The 23,887-nt window shown below is 39.3% G+C and overlaps 1 protein-coding gene across 1 annotated transcript; it reads left to right on the forward strand.

The window, feature by feature from the left end:
• Nucleotides 1-246: 246 nt before the first annotated feature.
• LOC121650609 (CD209 antigen-like protein 2) lies at nt 247-23,265 on the forward strand. The gene is made up of 6 exons (XM_042002176.1): nt 247-361; nt 441-545; nt 16,062-16,283; nt 19,207-19,349; nt 22,168-22,271; nt 22,767-23,265. Exons 1-6 carry the CDS (start codon nt 292-294, stop codon nt 22,918-22,920), a joined length of 798 nt encoding a protein of 265 aa, XP_041858110.1. The 5' UTR covers nt 247-291; the 3' UTR covers nt 22,921-23,265.
• The last annotated feature ends 622 nt before the right edge of the window (nt 23,266-23,887 follow it).

Genomic DNA, 23,887 nt, shown 5'->3' on the forward strand with positions numbered 1-23,887 from the left:
TATGAGCACAGTTTTACAGCGGTTGTTATAAGTCATCAGTCTAATGTCTCTATAATTAAAAACTTTAAACTTTAAAGAATCCATCCTTAGAGATCAGCTAAGCTTCTACTGAAAACCCCCACTAAACAAAACTTATCGTGCAAACTATGATACCACAAGGGTCACTTCTGAATATAGAACTTCCTGTATTAGGGGAAAACATAAACGGAAACTCACACTGGTTTCACAATAAGCCCATACCTCAGCTGGTACTGCAGAAAGTCTGGTAAAAAGTCAGCAGCCTCATGAGCAATGGAGGAAACGTATGCCAATATTGACTATGGCCAACCTGTCTGCTCAATTCCCACAACCCATCCCAAATGTAAGCAATATAGTTTTCTGTCTGTCATTGCTCATGCTGGAGAATTTACTGAATTCATGTTTAATTTGTCTCTGCTCAGACTCAAGCAATGCTAAGAAGAAGAGGTTTTATCTAGCTGTTATCTTCTGCCTGGGGCTCCTGAGTGTTTGCCTGCTGGCTGGACTCATCGTCCTTGGTGTCCACTGTGAGTCTTTGTGTCATTAGTTAACCACCAAGTTTGACCAGACTTAATATAGACAAAACTAACATTCTGCAAGCAGACTTTGAATAACATCCTACCTTTCTAAATTACACATGACAAAATAACTAAATAGTCTTGAGATTTCTCTGAAAAACACATAACTTGTTGATTTTAAGACGATAGCATTAATGTTTCTTTACATGAATGCTATGATTGTGCTGTGAGCACAAAGATTTTTATACTTTTAATCTTTATTTTGATTATCAGGAGTATAATTATCTACTAAAGGCAGAGGTACACCGTGTGATTTTAGCTTTTCAAGTTCACCACAAACCAAACCATGCATCAGGCATCTGATCGTTGTAGATACGACTTGCACAACTGGCTCATATATGCACAGCAGTATTGTTTAACACTCGCTGTGTAGTACTGTCATTATTCATCACTGAATCTGCTATTACACTTGCACCATTTACTGTTTATCGTCTTTTTTTAAGTTGCATTGAATTATGTTTGGTGTTAGCAAATATCTTATTTTTATTTTATATATTTTGGTTACTTAGTAAAACTGCCATAAAAAAAGGGTAAAGAGTTCAGATAGACCGACCAAAATAGGAAACATTATCAGTATGAATGCATAACTGTTTGCATTGAAAAGCATGTTTTTTTTTTTTTTGTTTGTTTGTTTTTTTTTTTTAAACCTGTCCTGTTCAGCATCATAGCAAGCAAAATGATAATCTGGTTGCTGTATCGTACTGAACAAATTTGCTCTGCCAAGGGGAAGCCTATGGTTAAGGCTGCTCTTGATAATCTGATTCATTTATTTATTTACTTTGAATCACGGAATCTACGTAATCTTGCTGGACCTGACTGGAGGGGACAGAAAAAGATGGAAAATAGCAAAAAGAAGCAAGAGGGAAAGAAGAAAGGAGACAAAAACATCAGAGTGAAGGCAACGACTCTTCAATCCGTAGGCCAGCACTCATCCCGATATTCCAGCCGCACACCCTGGGAACCAGGGTGTCATCGAACCCCCCCTACCCCACCCTCCACCTACTCCAATCTCCACCCCATATAAACCCACACTCACACTCTCTCCTGTGCCGTACCCACAAGCACTCACTATCACACAGTCACGTCACACATAACCCACCCACCATGCCCCATGGGGGACACACCAGGCAGACCAGAGGACAGTGGCCCCCTAGGCTACACCCAGCATGACGTGCATGCCTCCCAAATCCCTGTGTGTGTGTGTGTGTGTGTGTATGTAGGAGAAATGGAGAGAGCGGGCAAGAAGAGGGGTCCTGGGATGTAAATCCGAAGGGAAGAGAACCTCCTTCAGGATGGTGAGCTGCTAGCAGCACTAGGCACCCCCGTTCCCCAGGAGGCTCCCCAGGGCAAGACAGGCCAGAGGCAGCCGCCCCCCATGACCCATGACTGCAGCCAACGAGCCGCCACCGACCCCAGAAGACACTCACCCACCAGATACCCATGTTGGTAGGAGATCCACGGCGCACCACCCCCAGACCCACCCAGGCCCCTCCCACAGGGTCATGTCATCCCTCCCCACCCCACATACTCACCTATGATATTATACACTCCCACTCATCCTAGTATATGCATACACACACACATACACAAACCTACACCTACACGCAAATCATCCACAGCATAGACACACACACAACATACAAACATCCCTGTCTCACACCCCAAAACCTCCTCCTATAATCCCCCGAATCCCACTCAGACCCCCTTCAAACCCCTACACCCCTCCAGCCCCCGGGCCATACCCTGGGTCCCAGGGCAGCAACCAGACACCAGGGCATGCACCAACCCACACCATGGCAGCACATTCAGGCAGGCCCAGACCCCCGGCACATACCAACCCCCAAAACGACAAGGTCACAGTACTCCACCTACACCAAGGGATGGAGCTAAGCACAGGGGACTGAAGAGAGAGAAGGTGTGGCGAAACAGAGTGAGTCCTGTCATGTGTTTTAAAAATTGACTTTGCTGGGGCAATAATATCATCCCCATTTATTGAAACTGAAATTATTGCTGCATACAAAACAGAAAGAAATATGTTTCCACCCCACAAAATTCAAGGAAAATAAATCTAAATAAATTTGTTGATAATCTGAAAACTTCTTTTTAGCACATCAGTGTTTGCATGTTGATTGAGTAACAGCATAATGCCCTTCCCTTGGAGCAGCACAGTGAATAAAATTTTTTGTTGCTGAAAATTATCTTGTAGATTTTGAAATAAAGATAAAATAAGCAATAGAAAAGTGCCTTACAAGCCCACCTATCATGAACTGACCAGTCATTCACAATCATAGGGATTCTTAAGATGTCTCTTCTCGATGATGATGCTCGATCTTTAGCAAATAAAACTTTCCTGTTGAATACTCTTTCATTAGTCAGCCTCGTGGAGGAGGAGGAGGAGTTGTTGGTTTTTTTATTATTATTTATTTATTTATTTATTTATTTTTATTTATTTTTTGTCTTCCACCATGAAACTGTCTAGTTTGCTTGTAGTTGATTAAAATATTCATATTGACAATGACTGATGTTTTTGTTCATGGTTTTATTAGTGCTATGGTCTCTTAATTTCACTCAGCATGTATTTGGAGCCACACATGCTAAGGGTTACACCCTGGACCTGTTTTTACTTTTGGTTTTAATATTGACTATTTGCTCTGAGGACATTTTTTCTGATCATCACTGTATTCTCTTTAGTCTGCATTTCCCTGTGTCTCTCCCACCATTTGTCATGAAGCTCTCGCATCCTTAACTTCTCTACTCCTAACGTGTTTGTAAATGTTTTAATTTGGTTTTATCTCCTGATGATGATGCTGATCATTCAATTGATCTTTGTAATAGTTACTGTGTCATGATCTGTGGTGTGAGGCTCAGTTTTTCCAGCCGCCCTGAACGCCTCAGCTCCACCAGCTCTTGATTAGGGCTGATGCGCTTCACCTGTCCCAAGCACTATTTATACAGCCCTGCAACATTCCTCCAGTGCCAGATCGTCTTGGTTCTTCCCTGCACGTATCCCGCCTGAATTATCCTGTCTGCCTGCCCGCCTGACGCTGATCTGACTTTGGACCTGGATTCTGATTCTGCCTGCTCCCTGTCTGATACTCTGCTTTGGTTGTTAATTTGGATTACTTGGCTTTCTGACCCCTGGCTTGTCAAACAGGATTGGATTTCGGATCACGGACTGATATATCTGCCCCCAACCGGACCATTCACACCCTGCCTCTGCGGTCCTCTCATTCAGGTGCTCCTGCCAGCAACCTGTATCCCTCCATTAACCTCTCCTCTGTTCAGCAGCTTTCCTTCCGCAGTCTTTCCCCTGGCGGCCCTTCTCCAACCCCAGGATTCAACACCCTGCGCCCCGTTGGATTCCCACTGCTGGTACGTGGACTCTCAATTCCTCTCAGAGTTCTCATCAGCTGCCTGCCTCCTAACTTCCACCTTGTATGTTCACAGACCTCAGAGTGGAGAAAAGCCGGATTGCACAATCTCATTATTCATCTCTGTACAATAAAGATCATATACCTATCCCTGGGAACCTGAGTATTTTTGAGTCCAAACATCCGAATCATGACATACTGTTTGTTCATTTTAGACAAGGTCTGTCCAGTCACAACATGACTAACTCTTGTTAACTCTAAGACCGTCCCCCTGGATAAATGATAGTATTCTTTGTCTAAAACGCTCCTGTAGAAAGGCTCAACGCCTTTGGAGGAAAACTGGACTACAAGTTCATCTACTTAAAGGACCTTTGGTTTCTTTTAACAGTAGTTAGGGATGTGAGGCCTGGATATTTATCTAACCAGTTTTTAAAAAGCAGAGGTAATCCTAAATTATTATTTAACACTATTGGTGACATTGTTACTCCTGCTTCAACTGCTGCCCTAATTTTCTCAAAGATTGTGAAAACTTTCTTCTATTTTTTTTAAGTCAGCAATTTCAGAAGCAGCATCTCTCTCTTTACATGTAAAATGTCTATTCCCAGTCCAGCTCGGCCGGTAATTTTTTTTTTTTTTTTTTTTTTAACCTGTTTTATGTCTAATTTTTCAAGTTAGCTGGGTCAGTGAAATCATCTTCTTGCTCTCTTAACATGTTACCAATAATCCCCGTTTAAAGCTGTCCTTCAGTCTATTGGCCGCTGTCTCCTCACTATAACTCCTCCCTGCTGTCTGGTCATGACCCTGTTTATTTAAAAAAAAAATGCTGTCCAGTCTGGTTTCTACCAAAGCGTGGAGCTGTCACCCGAATAAAATAAAAAAAAGGGACCTTATCACGTTATAACGTGATATGTTTATTGTAAAAACGTGCCTGTACTTTATGCAGATGTTGTTACGACCTATATTGGAGCAAAATAAATTTTATGCAAAATATGTTTATCAAGCAGAAACATTTTACTTCTTTTTGGCAGTGATTAATTGTTCTACTCTGGTTTATTGTTGTACATACAGAAATGTGGGACAGTTATGAGGATCACGGTAGGTCACCTGCCTGCGCACAGTGAGACGGTACGTGCGTGTGTGTTTGAATTGCCAAAGCAGGCATCCCCAACTTGGGACCTCTTGAGCCAGTGTCCTGCAGGTTTTCAGTATGTCCATACTGCAGCACACCTGACTCAAATAATGGGTCGTTAAGAGGCTGGTGCACTTGGTTTATTATTGTACACAAGACAGTTATAAGCAACACGGTGCGTCACCTGCCTGCACGCAGGGAGACGGTGCGTGCATGTGTCTGAGTTGCAATAGAGTGTGTGCGCTGCTTTTACTTAATAGCATGTTGTCTCCTGACAGTAAAAATGAAAATTATAAAGGCTATATGCACCGCTGGGATTGGGAGAAGTAAGTTGTCGACACAAAGACGTGGTCCTGTCTACTTTAAGGGTGCAACGTCAACAATATCACAGTGTCCTCCAAGCTTCATCAAATCTCTCCAATGAAGTAAAACTTAATCCCATTTAGTAAATTAGTAATTTCTCTGGACGTAGCACACACAGTTTCCCCATACAACGACAAATTTATAGTCCACGTTTGAACCACAAAACGTATCATGCTGTAACGTGATACTTTTCACGTTTTTACAATAAAGTATCAAGTTATAACGTGATAAGGTCCCACTTTTTTTATTTGGGTGACAGCTTCACGCTTCCGTAGGTTTCCACCGGACTCATTCTGAAACAGCCCTTCTTAGAGTATCTAGTGGCATCCTGAGGCAGAGCTATGCTAGAGAGTGCTCTCTGTTACTGTTGCTAAATTTGAACTCAGCATTTGATACTGTGGATCATCACATCATGCTGGAAAGGTTGAAATACTGGGTTGGCGTATCAGGATTGGTTTTAACCATATTTTTGACTGCGCTACATGCATACATGACTGTATATGCGCGTGCACATGAAGTGCAAAGTCACGGTGCACACCCTACAGAGGCTCCCTCAAAAGCTCCGGTGTAATTTGAGCCCTGTGCATGCCTGTTTCTGTTCCTCAGAATATCGCCAATATGAACTTTACAGAAATATTTCTTATACAACATGACTCTCCACAGTCTGTGTAGTGTGTTTAATGTATATGTGAGACAATTTTATGTGCTGACCGTACAATAAGTGCAGAGAAAAGTCAGCAGGTGAGGCAGGCAGTAGTCTCTCACCTCAAGGGGACATAGTTGCATTCTGTTGGAGGAATAGTTAAATAAAATGCTCTTTTCGGTTCTTAAAATTGTAAATCTGACTCCAGAGGCGTCAGTGCCTCAGCAGCCATGAACCTCACCGTATGTCACTGATCTCCATCAGCATTCTTTGTTCAGCTGCTGCGAAAATTACAGCTCTCGGCTTGCTCTCTTTTTCTGCCAGCTCCTCTTTTCCACCATCCACTCATCAGGGCTTCCTACATTCTTCAAGACCTCCCACATAGCCAGGCTATGTAAGCCTAGCTTGAATTGGCCTCAATTAGATGCAGCTGAAATGTATTAGTGGAAGGACTTGAGCCTTAATTCAGAGCGTTTCTTTAGCTACGTTGGTGGAATATCTCCCAGTTTCACGTAGTCTAAAAAAGTAACACAAATTATTCACATTTACTGAACCAGAGGAAAAAGAAGGCCCAATATATGTCTCAGTTTTGTAAAATAGTCGTAAAATGTCTTACCTTTGCTGTCCTGACTCAAAACTTAAATCCACCAAGTTTAAAAAAAATAAATAAATAAAATAGTTTCTCATTGTCTTTTGGGAGCAGTTTCGGGTCCAACAATCACAATTTTCTGTCCATTTGCATGGGTTTTAACGGAAAAAGAGAAATGTTGCTTCTTTTATATTATTGTATATGTTAATACTTTTATGGACTTACTAAATTTCTCACAAAGCTGATGTGAAAAGGACTTAGTTTAGACCGCTGTATTTTTCTCTCTACTCTGACCACTGATACACCGCTGTTAAACAGAACAAAATATCCAGTTTCAGTAGATCTTTGCTGTGAAAGCTGTTCCTATCACATCTGACATGTGACCTTCTCACTACTTAAAAATGGTCTTAAACTGAATCTGCAATAGTTTCACAATTTAAATGTGAAATGTCAATTAATGATGCAGCTCAGTAAATAAGAGGTGATGAAATATATTTCTATCATTACTGTTGTAGGTTTTGGTTTCACTGGTATACTTGATTTTATAAGAAACTCAAAGGATATTTTTACTGAATTAAGAATAAAATGTTTAGTTTTCAACAGCTAATTTCTTGTTCAAGTTGTCATGTAAAAAGGGCTTTGTTTAGACTTCTGGTTTTTTTTTTCTCCCCACTATGACCACAGCTGTTACACAAGAAAAAAAACTGTTTCAGTGGAAGATCTGTGCAGTGAACACCATGTCTAATGGATGGCTGAAATTAAAGCTGCAATACTTTCACAATGTATATGTGTGACAACTCCTGATGCAGCTCAGTTTAACACAGACAAACAGCAGTGAATGAAAATAATGTTTTAGTCAATACTGTTGTATATTTTGTTTTTTCTGGTCTTTACTCAGAACTTTATTTCTATTAAATTATTTTTTTAAGTGAATAAACATTTTGGCTTTTTATATTTGGTCAATTTCTTGCAACAGTGAAAGCTTAAAGACTGTAATTCATGGAAATCATTAAGTCATTTAAGGTGTCAAACTTTTCTTTCCACACTTTATGCAAGTTTTCTGTCTGCAGTATTATACAGAGCAACAGGTGCAGAGAGTCTGTGTTATCTTATTTATGTAAGACATGCAGTAAGCTAACATATGCTGGTCTGTGTCAAAACTAAACTGAATGTTTTTCTTTGAAAAATGCGATGTGATTCACTTAAATGTACAAACTCGGTATTTTGGTTGCACAAGCATGTATATATGCTCTAATAGAAAAAAAAGTACATTAAAGCTTCCTGTACAAATGCATCTATACTGTGAAAATAGCTCTTTAGATTGTGACAGTGACTGTCACCTCTGAATACATGACTTCCTTTTTAAAAGGGCTATAAATATAAACCAAAACCCACAGCACTTTACTTAATGTGTAACTGCAGACCTGACAGTCTGATCAAAAGCCAGCATTCTTTCAAGCAATGGAAGAAATATATGAAAATGTTGCCTTTGACAAACATGCCTGCCCAGCTCCTGCAACAGATCCCAGAGGTAAGAATGAGCTGATAAAGATGTATTTTCTTGTCTGTCATTATTAATGTTTTATTAATTCATTAGATTCACATTTATTTTCTCTGCTTAGGCTCCAGCAGCTCCAAGAAGAAGACTTATTTGGCTGTTATTCTCTGTCTGGGGATCCTGAGTGTTTGCCTGCTGGCTGGACTCATCGTCCTTGGTGTCCATTGTGAGTATTTTTCTCAATAATTAACTGCAAAGTTTCCCCAGCCTGAATATGGACAGAACGAGGGTTCTGCTGTTGAATAGCACCTCCTTTTCTCAATCAAACATTGGAAAATACCTTTGATAGCTCACAGCTTGTTGATTTCAGTGTTGTTTTTGGCAGAAACCTCAGTTTTAGTATTAGGTTTAGTCTTCAGGACAAAAAGCTTATTAGTTTTAGTCACATTTTAGCCATTTCTAAATTTGATAGTTTTAGTCGACGAAAACTCAAAAAGGTTTTAGTCTAATTTTAGTCAAATAAAAAAGTATTAGTCTTAAACAAATTAATTTAGGTCAATAATATGTATTAAAACCTGGAATCAAGGTTGACAGGTTACAACAAGTATTGCAATTCATAAAACAAGTTAACTGAAGTGCTTTTGCATAATAACCAGATCTTTTACCAGACTGATAGGTTTAACCGAGATAATGGTAATTGTTGCTTCATTTCTGAGAATTTTCTGAAGTGCGATACTACACTCTGAACATACACATGCCAAAATATGAGCAATGGATGAGGAACAAATGCTCAACTTGACCTGTTCTGCCAGTGAAATTATGATGGATTAGTTAAAATATCTGCATATATTGTTTTGTTGCTTCCGACCACTGAACCCCTTCGTTGACACTGCTGCCATCATTCATCTATGAATGAATGAAAACTTGTCTGTGTGTGCGCTGCACATCTGGTGGTGGGCATGGCCAAGATGCAGCAGCATCGCTGACTGACAGATTGCGCTCACAACCGGCAAAAATGTTGGAAAGTATTTAATAGTGAAATTACAAGAGTTAAAAGAGTAATATTTCATAATGGGTTTTTCATTATTGTTACAAAAGGAAAAATGACTATGTACAATATTAACAATTTAATAAGAGTTACCATGGAGAAAATACAGTTGGATATCAAGGGTGCATTATACGGATTAAATGTTGAACAACTGCTAGACATATGCAATGAACTACAACTATCTGGACTGGGGAAGGAGCAACTTGCCGGTAAAACTTGAGGTCAGCTAATCACACTTGTCACCGATTATGTTGAAAAAGCTGATTTAGCTGAGTTCGAAGACGAAGGAATGTCCCATCTGCTCCACATAAAGGAATCAGCAGATGAAAAGGATGAAAAAGATCTGCAGAAAGATGTAAATGAACTGCGGACCACACTTCAAGCCAAAGAGGAAGCTATACAGCAGCTAATGAATAAGGAACTGAGTCTACCGAACACACCAATACAGAAACGCAATTTAGCACCCTCAGATAGCTCTATGTGGAGCAAAGACTTTAAGATATCAGGCCAAATAGGGGAGCCAGGACAAAAAGACAAGCTCACGTTTTTGAGTCTGGCCAAGCAGATTGAGAGTGGGCTCAGTAAAAGCTACCCGGAAGATGAGATAATTGATGCAGTGATTTGTGCCATCACACCCAGATTACAGCTGAGGAGCTACTTGGAAGGAAAAAGTGATCTTACTCTTCCTGCCCTGCGGAGGATCTGAAGAGCTCATTACCAGGAGAGAGGGGCCACTGAACTGTATAAACAGCTGTCATCAGAGGTGCAAAGCAGCAAGGAGACCCCACAGAATTTCCTTCTGAGAACCATGGACCTTTGCCAGAAGATTCTGTTCGCATCCCAAGAAGCTGAATCCGGACTAAAATATGATCCGGTCTTGGTCCAGAGTTTGTTCCTGCACACCATCTTAATGGGGTTGCAGAGTGATAACGTAAAAAGCGACATGCAGCCATACCTTCTTCAGCCCATCACATCTGATTAAGTTTTGTTGGAGAAAATAAATATAGCATGTGCAAATGAAAAGGAACGACAAGATAAGAAGAAACATGCTGGTCCTCAGCGCATGACCACTGTGAATGCTGTTGATCCTAGTGGCACCCCAGCGCCTACTGAGAAAAGAACTGCCCAAAAACAAAACCCAGATACCTCGTCACCTGATCTGCCGTCTGACATCAAAGAGATACGGTCTGAGATCGCGTTTTTAAAGGATTTACAAGCGGAGGTGCCGCAAATCAGAAACCATCCAAAAGTCTACAGCCACGCCACAACCAAACAGTGGAGGACCTGAAAACCACTGTTCAATGGCAACCTCCACGTCACTTCCATCGTACCAGCTGAACCCATCTGCTCAGCAATACTACCCTCAACAGTACCCTCCAGCAGCTCTTCAGCCACATCACCCAGTACCTGGCTTGGGCCCGATGAGAGGTACTGCCCAGTTTCAGCAGCGTTTCGCCCCTCAGCGGTACCATGTGCCCCGCGCACAACCAAGGTGTTATTCTTGTATTCAAGCAGGTGAAGAGTTATGTTGCTACTGTTTTAGATGTGGTAGCAATGAACATTTTCGAACAGGATGCAGGGCACAGAGGCCAGTGAGACCAGCCCGAGGTAACCCTTTAAACTAGAAGGCGTCACTCCAACGGGACGTGGTGTGACCAGTGGCATTAAAAGGTCCCAGTGTTGCTAATGTTGGGTTTGAAATGTTGTTCGGTGTGTAAAAATGCTTTCTACTGCTCCAAGAAGTGCCAAGGAGAGCACTGGGCAATACATTAAACGAAATGTAAACCTTACACCTGTGGCAGTGTTCATAAGGGGAATATGAAGTCCTCTGAGAAAATGCTTAAAAAGAAACCATGTGAAAAGGATAAAATATCTTCTATTAGACAGTTGGTGGGAAGGAAATGTGTCATTAGGTGTTTCTTAGGGAACAAAAAGGTTGAAGCACTTTGGGACTCTGGTTCACAAGTTTGTGCTGTAGATGAGTCATGGAAAGAAGCTAACTTAAAGGGGGTGCTAATAAGAAATGTGAGTGAGCTGATCAACCCACATGAACCACTTAATCTTGAAGCAGCTAATGGTACAAACATGCCATATGTGGGTTGGACTGAGTACCATTTAAACTGACAGCTAATGACTCTGAGTTACTTATACCTGTTCTAGTGCTTAAAGGTAACCAGCAACAGTGTCCAATTATTGGATTTAATGTTATCGAGCACTTAGTTTCAGAAAGTATGAAAAATGGAGCTAATTCAAGGGAAAAGGAGAAACTTCTGAAAGCAGTGAAGTTAGCTTTCCCACATCTTAAGAAAACCCAAGCCACTACTTTTATAAAAGCAGTTAGTGTGGAACAAATGCACGAGTACAATGTGAAAACAACAAATGAGAGAGTGACTGTACCTAGTCAGAGTTCTGTGTTTACTGAATGTAAGGTACAAGCTAAGGCATTTAAAGAGGACATTACACTGGTTTTTGAACCTTGTGAAAATCCACAGTGGCCAGATGGATTAGAGTTCTGTGACACATTAGTTACAGTGAAAGCAAGGTCTGTTCCAAAGATTACAGTTTGTGTACAAAACCCAGCCTACCATGACATTACACTATCAGGGAGAACCACCGTTAGAACTGTGCAGTCAGTGGGGTCTGTCTATCCCCTGGACATCTTCAGGAGAGATCCTCCGGCCGCTGCTGTCAATAAGATCCACACCCAGGACACCACAGAAAGTACTCTCACTAGTGAGCAATGGGACCCGCCCGTCGACCTGTTTCATCTGGATGAAAACGAACCTAAGCTTGTCCAGCAGATGTTAAAAGAGGAATCAGGGTCGTTTTCAAAAACTGATGATGACATAGGTTGTGTGAAGAATCTGCAAATGGACATTTTGTTAAAAGATACAGAGCCAGTTTCAAGAACGTATATCTCTGTACCAAAACCACTGTACAAAGAGATGAAGGACTACTTACGGGACTTGATAGCCCAGGGATGGGTGGAGAGGTCCGCCTCTTCCTACTCATCTCCTGTTGTGTGAGTAAGAAAAAAGGATGGTTCGCTGCGTTTATGCGTCGATTACAGAGAGCTCAATCGCAAGACACATCCAGATCGGCACCCTATACCTAGGGTACAGGACGTGATGGACAGTCTGGGGGGAACACCATCTTTTCACTGCTGGACCAGGGAAAGGCATATCACCAGGGGTTCATGTCCAAGGAGAGCAGACACCTAACTGCCTTTGTGACTCCCTGGGATCTTTACGAATGGATTAGGATCCCTTTCGGCCTCATGAACGCACCAGCGTAATTCAAGCGGTGTATGGAACAATGCCTGGAAGGACTGCGGGACGAGATATGTGTTCCTTATCTCGATGACATTCTGGTATTCAGCAGGACTTTTAAGGACCATGTTGAGGACGTCAGGAAAGTATTACGACGTCTTAGAGACAATGGAATAAAACTCAAACCACGGAAATGTGACTTTTTCAAACCAGAGGTGAGATACCATGGCAGGATTGTCTCCACTGAGGGAAGTAAAATGGACCCAACAGATACAGCTGCAGTGCTAGCCCTGAAAAAGAAGCAACCAGGTACTGTTGGTGAGCTTAGAGAAATTCTAGGACTGCTGACCTACTACAGACAGTATATCAGAGATTTCTCTCGTATTGCTAGCCCTTTATATGACTTGCTTAAAGCCCCTTTGAAAGTGGAGAGTCAGCCTTACACAAGGAAGGGAAATCTGAAACAGAACAATGTACCCTCAAGTACTCCTATTCAATGGAGTGATGTACACCAGTCAGTTTTAGAACAGTTGTTCAGTTTAGTTTACTAACTGTTTAGTTCAGCCTCCTATTCTTGGTTTTCCAGATTTTACACAACCCTTTGTTTTACATACAGATGCCTCCAACCAGGGATTAGGAGCTGTATTGTATCAGAGACAAAATGGCATACTCCTTGTAATTGCTAATGGCTCAAGAACTCTAACTGCAGCTGAGAAAAACTTGCATGCGGGAAAGTTAGAATTCCTGGCACTCAAATGGGCAGTTACGGAAAAGTTTCGGGACTACTTGTACTATGCACCATTCTTCACTGTGTTTAGTGACAATAATCCGTTGACTTATGTTCTGTCCACAGCTAAGTTGAATGCTACAGGGTGTAGATGGGTTGCAGAACTTGCCGATTTCCATTTCACCGTGAAGTATCGTCCTGGCAGAGAGAACAAGAGGACTATGTAATGAGGAAGTGTGTGTGCCTCAAAAAAAAAGAGACCAAGCCATGAGACTAGAGCTCCAATTACAAACATATTCACTACTCAGCCTTTCAAGCTTGTTTCTATTGACTTTATGCACTTGGACAAATGTACAGGTGGTTATGAGTATGTACTTGTTGTTGCTGACCACTTTACGCAGTTCACCCAAGCTTATGCCACCACAAACAAATCTGGCAAAACAGCGGCAGAGAAGATCTTCAACGACTACGCCTTAAAGTTTGGATTTCCTCTGAGACTTCACCATGATCAAGGTGGTGAGTTCAAGAATCAACTTTTTGCTCAACTTAATAAGTATTGTGGTATTGCAGGTTCGAGAACTAGTCCATACCATCCACAAGGAAATGGTCAGGTCGAACGGTTTAACCGGACTTTGATCCAGATGTTAAAGACACTCACCGAGAAACAGAAGAGTAACTGGAAGGACTCACTAAACAAACTGATCTTTGCTTATAACGCTACTAAAAGTGAAGTGACAGAGTTTTCTCCTTTTTACTTACTTTATGGACAGTCACCACTATTACCATTGGACATGTTGTTCGGTTTATCACCAAATGTAGATCACAGTGACAGTAATTATCAGGGCTACGTGCAAAAGTGGAATGAAAGATGCTTATGAAGTCACACGACAAAATGCAAGCAAAGCTTCTGCTCGGAGTAAGAGGCTGTATGACAGTAAGAGCAGGTATTCTACCCTGTTGCCTGGTGACCATGTTTTAGTCAGGAACGTGACTCCACCTGGGGGTACTGGTAAACTGAGAAACCACTGGGAGGATGTGGTACACACAGGGGTTCGTCAAATAAGCAAGGACATTCCTGTTTATGAACTGAAACCTGAGAGGGGAAAAGGCAGATCCAGGACTTTACACCGTAATCTCCTGTTGCCGTGTGACAGAACCAGCTCACCAGGAGGTAACTCAATCTGGAGAAGTACTGCAGGAAACAGAACCTTGTAATGGAAAATTTATACACATAGCCCTTAAACTCTATTATTTACACTTTGTATTATTAACAACCTTGACTTATGTTTCACTGAGAAGGGAGAACGACTTGTACCCAGATAATATTTAGTGAGCTCTCCTCTCTCATCACACCACTGATAACATTCTTTAGAAACTTTGTGAAGTTGCAGAATTTGATCAGCCGTCAGAGGATGACATTGATCAGGTGGATGATCAGCCTGTGGAGCAATGCTTTTCTTCATCACACCCGAATCTGTCACCTACCTACAGTGATCTTGGTGCTACAGTAGATCAGAGACCCAGACGTGCCTTGAGGAAACCGAAAGTATTCACTTATGATAGACTGGGTACACCGACTTGTTACAGCATACAAACTCTACCTTATCTTCCAGAACAAATGATACCATGGGTTTATGGTGTATATCATCACGGTTTCCAAGTGTGTTAAGGAAAATGTTAATGGTTTGCTTAGAATTTCACCTACCTGAACTGGAGTAAATGTTCTTAAACTCAGAAATTTAATTTGGGGTATTTCATTGAGACTGTATTTACAGAGAAAAAAAGTTAGGGAAACACTGTGATTTAATTACAATGGACTGTGTTGGTATTACTACAGAATACACAGTATACACTTAAAAGTGGTATGAACACTAGAGGCTGAATGAGTTTTACTCAACCAGAATGTATGAGGAGTTCCAGCCTGTAAACCCTTTTTTTCAGTTAATGGGTTGTCATTCAAATATGCATTATGACAGTGGTAACGTGACCTAGTGGTTCTTGTATTTAGGTTCTGATGTTGGGGACAACATTTTGTTTGAGGGGGAGTGTGTGACCGGTTAAAAATACAGGTTAAAAATGCTAAAAATGTGTAAAAAGAGTATCATACACAGTTGGAAAGTATTTAATAGTGAAATTACAAGAGTTAAAAGAGTAATATTTCATAATGGGTTTTTCATTATTGTTACAAAGGGAAAAATGACTATGTACAATATTAACAATTTAATAAGAGTTCAATGATTGCATGATCGATTGCTGTTGACTAGAAAAGAGTTGTGTTGTGCGCATGCACGGTGATGACGTTGTTCTTTTTGCTGTGGAATAAAGCGGAATGAAGTGAAGACGTCGGCTGCGCCTCCGTCTCTCATTTTAGCTCCCACAAGAACCACGTACCTCTCCCTATCTGACGGAGCGGAGGGCGCAACATCACCACATCGACAGCAGTTTTTAGGTTTAATAAAAAGATGGACATGTATTTTCTTTTGTGGTCTCAGTAAAATAAAGAGTGTTGAAATAGCAATGTTTTCTGACAGTAATTGTTAGTGACATTAAATGTATCACTGGGACATTCATAATTTTTACATCGTATTAACGTTATCTGCATTTGCTGTTTTCTTACTCAGCTTTGACATGAAGAGGAAATATTTTGTTTGGGGGATTTTCCACAGCTGAATGTCTGATACCCATCCTGCCATGAAATATTAATAATTAAATATTAATATTATATAAGCCTCTAATCAGAGTTGTATGCTTTAAATTCTGTCCCTGTGAAGTAGATTAGAACTACGTTACTATTTTCATCAACAAGCATGTGCTTTGACTAATTTCAGATCATATCTCGGGTGAGATGGCTGCAAATCTCTCCGCCATCCAAGACCAACTGAATGAGCGTCTTCAGGCCAGTAAGGACAATCTGTCCTCACTGACAGAAGAGAGAAACCAGCTAAAAGCCAACCTCAATGAACTAACTGAAGGACTGAACAAACATTTGTCCACACAAAGTGTGTCCTTTCATGTTGCTGAGAAATGGAAACGAGCCCCGTGTATGGAAACTGAAATTCATTGACAGATGTAGTTTCAAAGTCTGCCCCTTGCTGCATGTCACCCCCCTTTCTCTACCTACATTTTCTGTTGTTCTTCTGAATAAAAGACCACAGAAACCAACAACACAAAAAACTTTTCTCAACATAAAACGTCTGGCTGAGTGGAGGAGTGGATCTACCTTACTAATGCAACTGGCCTTTTGAACATGTTTCTTCTTAAACAGCAACAACAGTAAATAATATTACCAAAAATGTATGTATCATGTTTTTATTTTGTTCTCCCTGACATGTAAGACCAAATGTGTTCTGTTTGAGTTTGCACAGCCAGGTTTCGTTTTTCTTTATTTTTTATCAGGTGTAGTTTGTAAAGAGACAAGGCAATACAATTTGATAAAATATAATGACAATGTCTTCTATGAACATCATTACCTATAATATAAAAGGAATCAACAACCCTATAAAGAGGAAAAAGATTTTAGGACAGTTAAAAAAGATGCAATGTTTACTTTACTTCAAGAGACACACTTATTGGAAATAGAACACCTAAAATTGAAAAGAGAATGGGTTGACCAAGTTTACAGTGCTTCATGTGGAGGGGGGGAAAAAGAGAGGGGTATCCATATTATTTAATAGAAGTGTGTACTATAATAATGAAAAGATCTTTCGGGATGGAGAGGGTCGATATGTTATGGTAGTTGGTACAGTTGCAGGACTTAAGATAACTATTTTAATCGTCTACGCGCCGAATGAGGACTGCCCACATTTTTTTAAAAAGATTCCTCATTTGTTAGCAGAGTGGGGTGAGGGATTGATGCTTATAGGGGGTGACTTTAATTGTGTAGTTAATAATAAATTAGATAAATTACCCATAATGACTAAACCACAATCCAGACTGTCCAAAAGCTTAACAAATATGATGAAAGAATTAGGGCTCTCACTGAAATGGGCTTTGGTGAGAAATTTGTTAAATGGTTTAATTTCCTATATAAAAATCCAGTATCAACAGTAAGAGTTAACAGACACTGCTCTCATTTTTTTAAGGTGGAGAGAGGAGTGCGACAGGGGGACTTATTGTCACCTGTCCTTTTTGCTCTAAGCATAGAACCGTTGGCTGAGGCCATATGCCAAAATATGCAGGTTCAAGGAATAACAGATGGAGAAGGTACAGTTCACAAAATTGCTCTCTTCGCAGATGATGTTTGGGGATTATACCTCACCCCTCTAAATTGTATGATGCTAATTATGCTAAGTTAATAAAACAATTAAAGAACGATCTGATGCGTTGGGAAGTCCTCCCGCTCTCTCTATTAGGCAGAGTTGAAACTATAAAGATGAATTTGCTTCCTCGTCTTCTCTTCTTGTTCCAATCTTTACCCATAAGAGTTCCAATTTCTGTTTTTAACATGCTAAATAAATTAATCTCTCAATTTATTTGGCAGCACAAGAGGCCTAGAATAAGACTTAAGACACTTTATCTGCCAAAAGATAAAGGAGGATTAGCTTTACCTAATTTAAAACATTATTTTTGGGCAGCTCAATTAACTGCTATAGTCACTTGGATTGGAGGAGACGAGGAATCAACTTGGAATCGAATCGAGCAAAATGAAACCAGGGTATATTATTGTCAACCTTGCCTTTTATTGATTCAAAATCTGTTATTAAACTAAAAATTGGGAATGAAAGGATAAAACATACTCTGAAGGTCTGGATGGAAGTTAAGAAAATGTTAAATGACACAGGATCACTATCTCGAGCTATGCCAATAGTGGGTAATATAGAGTTTCCCCCCTCCACGTGGGACCATGGATTCAGAGGATGGGCCACTAAAGGTCTCACCACTCTTAACCAATTATTTACAGAAACAGCTTTTAAGTCTTTCTCTCAGATTAAGGAACAGTTTGATCTTCCAGTAAATGATATGTATAGATATCTCCAAATTAGGCATTATATTATGAACCATAAAGAGAAAGAGAGAATTTGTAAAGATCCAAATGTGGTGGAAAACTACTTTATTACTATTATAGAAAAGAAATTTCCAACAAGAGGACATGTTTCCAATTTATATAAGAGGCTTTCGCTTGATGTTACCCAGAATACGTGGAATATAAAAGAGAAATGGGAATTGGAGTTAAATATTTTAATAGAAGATTAATTATGGGACAACTTATGTAAAGGCAGCCATAGAGGTATTAATAGTCAATCATGGAGAGAATTTGACTGGAAATTAAAGGTTAGATATTTTCATACCCCTCTGGTAATCTCTAATTTTGTAAAAAAAAACCTTCAGCGGCACTTTGTTGGAGAAATTGTGGGAAAGTGGGCGACCACACACACATATTCTGGGACTGCCCTGTTATTCAGGCATACTGGAAAAGCGTCAAGGAGGAGCTTGAGAAAATTTTGGAGATGGAGGTCCCATCAGGCCCTCTGTTTTATTTACTAGGCGCTATATCGAACAATGTTTTCAGTACAAATCAAATATATATTCTACGTATATTGTTATTGGTTGCAAAAAAAATAATAACTGTGAATTGGAAAGCTTTGAAACCCCCAACTATAACTGAATGGAAACAGAGAGTCAAACAGGTATATATTATGGAACATATGACCTCTATTCTACAAATGAACACTGGTCTTTTTAATCAAAGGTGGCGTTGTGTTGAAAAGCATCTGGTAACTTGCTAAAAATGGTTTGTTGTATCTGTAAAGTGAAGGGGATGATTTTTAAAATGCCTTGTCCTGCAGATTTTGTTTCACGAATGTGACGAATTGTTTTTGGGAAAACAAAAGCATTATTTTATTTTCATTAGTAATGGTATTGTAAAGCTGTGTACATGTCAGGGACTGTTTAAATGTTCACTGTTAAACCTTATAATGTAAAAAGTAAAATAAAAAGTTAAAAAAAAAAAATGTATATATCTATATGTTTCAGAGAAAACATGTCCTGCAGGATGGAGGATGTTCATCTGTTCTTGTTACCTCCTTTCTACAACATCTGGTTCCTGGGATCAAGGCAGAGAAGACTGCAGAGGCAGAGGAGCAGATCTGGTGGTGATAGACAGCGATGAAGAACAGGTGAAATATTCTTTTACACTTTAATTATTTATGTGCTGCAAATAAACAAGGAAAAAATGTAAACTTCTTATCTCATGAATTATAATTACATGTTTCAATAAAACTCCTAGTTTGTGTTAATATAATTTACAAATGAGTCAATATTTAAAAATTCCATTAAACTTAAAGCTGCCTCGACTCCATTTCCTTTAATATCTTAAAAGCAAAAATAAAATCAACGAATTTTGACCTCCAGTTTGTTAACAAATGTATGAGAATAATCACTGAACTGTTTATAAACAATCTTCTACAAATAAATATTTGAAGGTGTTTTCATATTTTCCCATCCATCCATCCATCCATCTGGGTTTAGGTCACCTAAGCAGAGACCCAGACTTCCCGCTCCCTTGCCACTTCTTTAGGCTCTTCCGGGGGAATTCCTAGGCATTCCCTGGCAGTCCTCCAGCATGTCCTCTGTCTTCCCCAGGGTCTCCTCCTGGTGGGACATACCTGGAAATCCTCCCCAGGATGTGTCCTAACCAGATCCCCGAGCCACCTCATCTGCTCCATGCAGAGTAGCAGTGCTTCTATTTCAAGCGCCTCCTGGATAAATAAGCTTCTCACCTTTTTCTAAGAGAGAGCCCAGCCACCCTGCAGAAGAAAACTCATTTAGGACACCTGTCGATCTTCTACTCCTATCTTCCCTCACTCGTGAACAAGATCAAATCAAATCAAATATATAGAGAGCTTTTCATACACAAAGCAACACAAAATGCTTTACATAATAAAAACAAATTATGCATATTAAAAAAAAAAAATTTAAAGCCTTCACACACCAGAGCATATAGCAGGAAATTATAACATACCTCATATTTGTGTCTTTCACACTCACACACACAATCACACACATGCGCTCACACACATACAAAACGCATGTACTTAAGTACTTAATTTCCTCACACATATGCAGACAGTCAGACAAATAAAAGATAGGAAAAGTTTAATTCCTATCCCCAATGCTTCTATTATTATTTGGCTTTCATTAGCTTTATATTCTATATCATAATCTATGCCATACTGAGAACACACCTTCAATATTTGCTCTAAACCAGCACTATATGTACTGAGCAGGACGAGGATGGTAAAAAAAAAAACATTATTCTGTTTGACCTGGAATATTTGATGGGCATACCAAAAGGCTAAAAGTCTCACCAAAAAGAATTTTTCTTGACTGATTCTATCAAATGTCTTAGATGCATCAATAAACCATAGAAATACTGATGAATTATGGCTTGTGTACTTAAGTAAAATCTCAGTAAGTGCATATAAACATAGATCAGTACCGTGTTTTCTTTGAAAGCCAAACTGATTGTCAGTATTAAGAATATACATTTCTACTGTTAAGAGTATTTTCTCCAGTACGTTAGACAAGATACTGGCTAGTGCAATAGGTTGATAATTGTCTATACTATTACCAGCCTTGTCCTTCAGCACAGACACTAACATTACAGACACGATAGAATGAGGCAGAATACCATGAACCAGAAATCCTGTAAAGCACAAACAGCGGCCTGAGTCGACTCAGACTCAGACATTGTTAAAATAGCCCAACCTAGATCCACTTGTTATTGGTAATTAAAGGCCTATTTCAAATGTTCCATTGATGGGTAAAATTTAAATAAAAAAGTTGTATATGAGGACTTACGTAGCCATCTGATACAAAACCATCTATTTGATGTATATCAGTCTGGTTTTAGAGTGAACCACAGCACAGAAACAGCCCCTGTCCGAGTTGGTAATGAAATTAAAATCAACCCTGACAGCCACAACAGCTCAGTCTTATTTCTTCTTGATCTCAGTTTTTAACACTGTGGACAACCGTATTCTGCTTCAGTGCCTTGACCACTATGTACTTTTTTTAAAATCTAATGTTTAATAATAATCTTAATAAATGAACTTGGCCTATATTCAAGTCTATGTTCAAGGAATGGTAAAAAAAAAAAAAAAAAAGTGAACCACGGTCGGCCCCTGAGCAAGGCCCCTAACCCCAAACTATTCTCTGGGTGCTGAAACATGGCAGCCCACTGCTCCTAGTGTCATTAGAGAAAGCAGAGGGCCAATTGTGGCTTATTTCCTTTAAATATGTGCTGTTAAATAAAGATTTCTTCTTCTTAAAATGGTCAAATTCTAAGCTCCTGTGCAATTGAACCATAAACAAAAATATTATCAAATTAATCAGTTTTATTTACACTACTTATTATACTTTATTTTAGAGCTCAAATAAACAAATGGTGAATTAATCAAATAAAATAATAATATTAAAATGCCGATTTTCATTTCACCAATTTTTATGCATAAAAAAACTGGCCAACATTCATATATAAACAAGATGAATACTAAAAAGAAGCTAAGCATTGCATATTTGTAACTACTTCATGAACTTTAACCATGATTGAGGGAGTGGTAGCCTAGTGGTTACAGAGGTGGACTGAGGCCTGCAAAATGCCGATTGGAGTCCCTGGAGTGCCAATAGAAGTGTACCACTGTGTGCACTTGTACAAGCATGAATATAGTATACTTAAACAAGGTGAAGCTTGTGTTGTGTTTCTAAATAAGAATGGCCAAAAAGAAATATTTGTATATGATGCAGTTTTGGTATGCAGGAAAACAATAAGAAATCAGTTTCAGTGCCTGAGTGACAGTAATGGCCCCATCATGGCCACACATGGTTTTAAGCTGCAATCCTAATTTTATCTGGTTAAAAACCCTTAACTATATTTAGTTTTTCCTTGTTGTTCACACTACATTACAAAAATAATTTTTTGCTTCTTCCAAACAGAAATTTATCTCTGAATTCACCAAAGGAAAATCCTGGATTGGTTTAAGTGACAAAGAAAGAGAAGGGATCTGGAAATGGGTGGATGGAACTAACCTGACTCTAACGTATGTGTTCATTTTGTTCAGGGGTATTTATTTTTTGTTGTTGTTGTCGTTGCTCTCATCTTTTGTGTTAATTGTCTTTAGTCCATTCCTTAGAACGTGTCAGCTTGGAAGGTGGAACGTCAGAGTTTGTGTTAGTATTCAGCAACACATTATTAGCTGCTGATGCAGTCAAACCAAACAGTGCCGAGTCAAAGATGAGCAGCAGCAACCAGGGCAGTAGTGGAGATGCAACTGAGGTTAATGTACATATTCACTAGATTTACTACGTCATTTAAGGCATAGGGAAATATTTTAGAAGATTAAACTTTGAAGTATTTATTGGGGTTTAATCACTGACTGGAGAGAGAATAAAAATGCAGGTACCTGCCACACGCAGAAGTCGTCTTGTCATAACAGCCTTTTCTTTCTTGCTTATAAACTAAAATGTTTCTATTTCCATTCTCATGTAAACTTGATCATTTTTTGTAATAATTTAGCTGTTTTCTGACTTTCCAGGAACTGGAATACACATCAGCCTGATAATGGTGGTGGAAACCCTGAGTGGGGTGAGGAGGACTGTGTGCAACTTATAGATTATAACAGGAACGCTTGGAATGATGTTAAATGTACAGCTTCTATCTGGTGGATCTGTGAAAAAAGACCAACATAATCTGCTTAAAGGGAATATTTGTAAATCTTTACAGCTATAGCTATAGTTTGTTTTGTTTCTACGGAAACTGTTACCAAAAAGATGCAACTTTAAAACACATTTATAAACATTTAGTAAGTGTTGCTTCAGAGCACGAAATATTCCTTCTTGTTTTCAAACAGAATATTTGTTTTTAGCAGCACAATGAATTCCTGCTTTATTGTTGTTGTTTTTCATGCTATATAATATCTTATGCATTTGAATAGAAAGATCTGATGGCATAAATTAACTTACATATATAAAAACTCACCACATCAAGGTTTTAAATTATATTTAATTATCATAAACAAACCAGCTCTTCAACTTGCACAGTTTGTAAAATTGCTTAAGTTTTTGTGGCCATTTGATTCATGCAGCAGTGTTGGATTAAGATTTATGAGCTTTATGTTTCACATTCATTGTATGAAGACTAGATCTTCAGCTTTCAGATGGACCTGTGAAACATAGCTGGGCAGATTAAGTGATTTAGTAAATAAAAAGCATCTGAAATGTGATGTGTTTATGTGTTCAACCTAAATTCAGGTTCACATTTCATCATGTGGTCAGTTATACAAACATTTATGCCATTTCTCTAAAAGTGGGAAAGTTTTCTAAATTGAAAGGAAAACCTTGGAATGACCCATCATCTGTATTTCCCCAAAGCAAGCAGAACTCACCAAGACATGTTTTTGCATTGTGTGGTTAAAATGACCAAGTTGTAGAGTTAAGACTAAATGAAGTCTTAATACTGATCTAATTTGTTGAAGATGTGCAAGAAATGATCTGATACAGACTGTTTTGTATCATGCTGTGTGGCCTGTATTTCTGTTGTTTATGAAACTTCTATAATAAATCATATTTCATTATAACACGTTCATCACAAAAAAATATTTCAGTTATCACCAAGAAAGCTTCATGGTGATATCTGCATTATGTGTTAACAGTTTGA

This window comes from Melanotaenia boesemani, chromosome 12, assembly GCF_017639745.1.
Source record: "Melanotaenia boesemani isolate fMelBoe1 chromosome 12, fMelBoe1.pri, whole genome shotgun sequence".
In the NCBI taxonomy this organism is placed as follows: Eukaryota; Metazoa; Chordata; class Actinopteri; order Atheriniformes; family Melanotaeniidae; genus Melanotaenia; species Melanotaenia boesemani.

Excerpts from the sequence above, each read along its gene's own strand:
- LOC121650609 (XM_042002176.1), top strand. The coding sequence starts at position 292 with ATGGAGGAAACGTATGCCAATATTGACTATGGCCAACCTGTCTGCTCA. Across the intron at positions 362-440 it reads TCCCACAACCCATCCCAAAT|ACTCAAGCAATGCTAAGAAG; the intron begins GTAAGCAATATA and ends GTCTCTGCTCAG. Across the intron at positions 16,284-19,206 it reads ACGAGCCCCGTGTATGGAAA|AGAAAACATGTCCTGCAGGA; the intron begins CTGAAATTCATT and ends TATATGTTTCAG.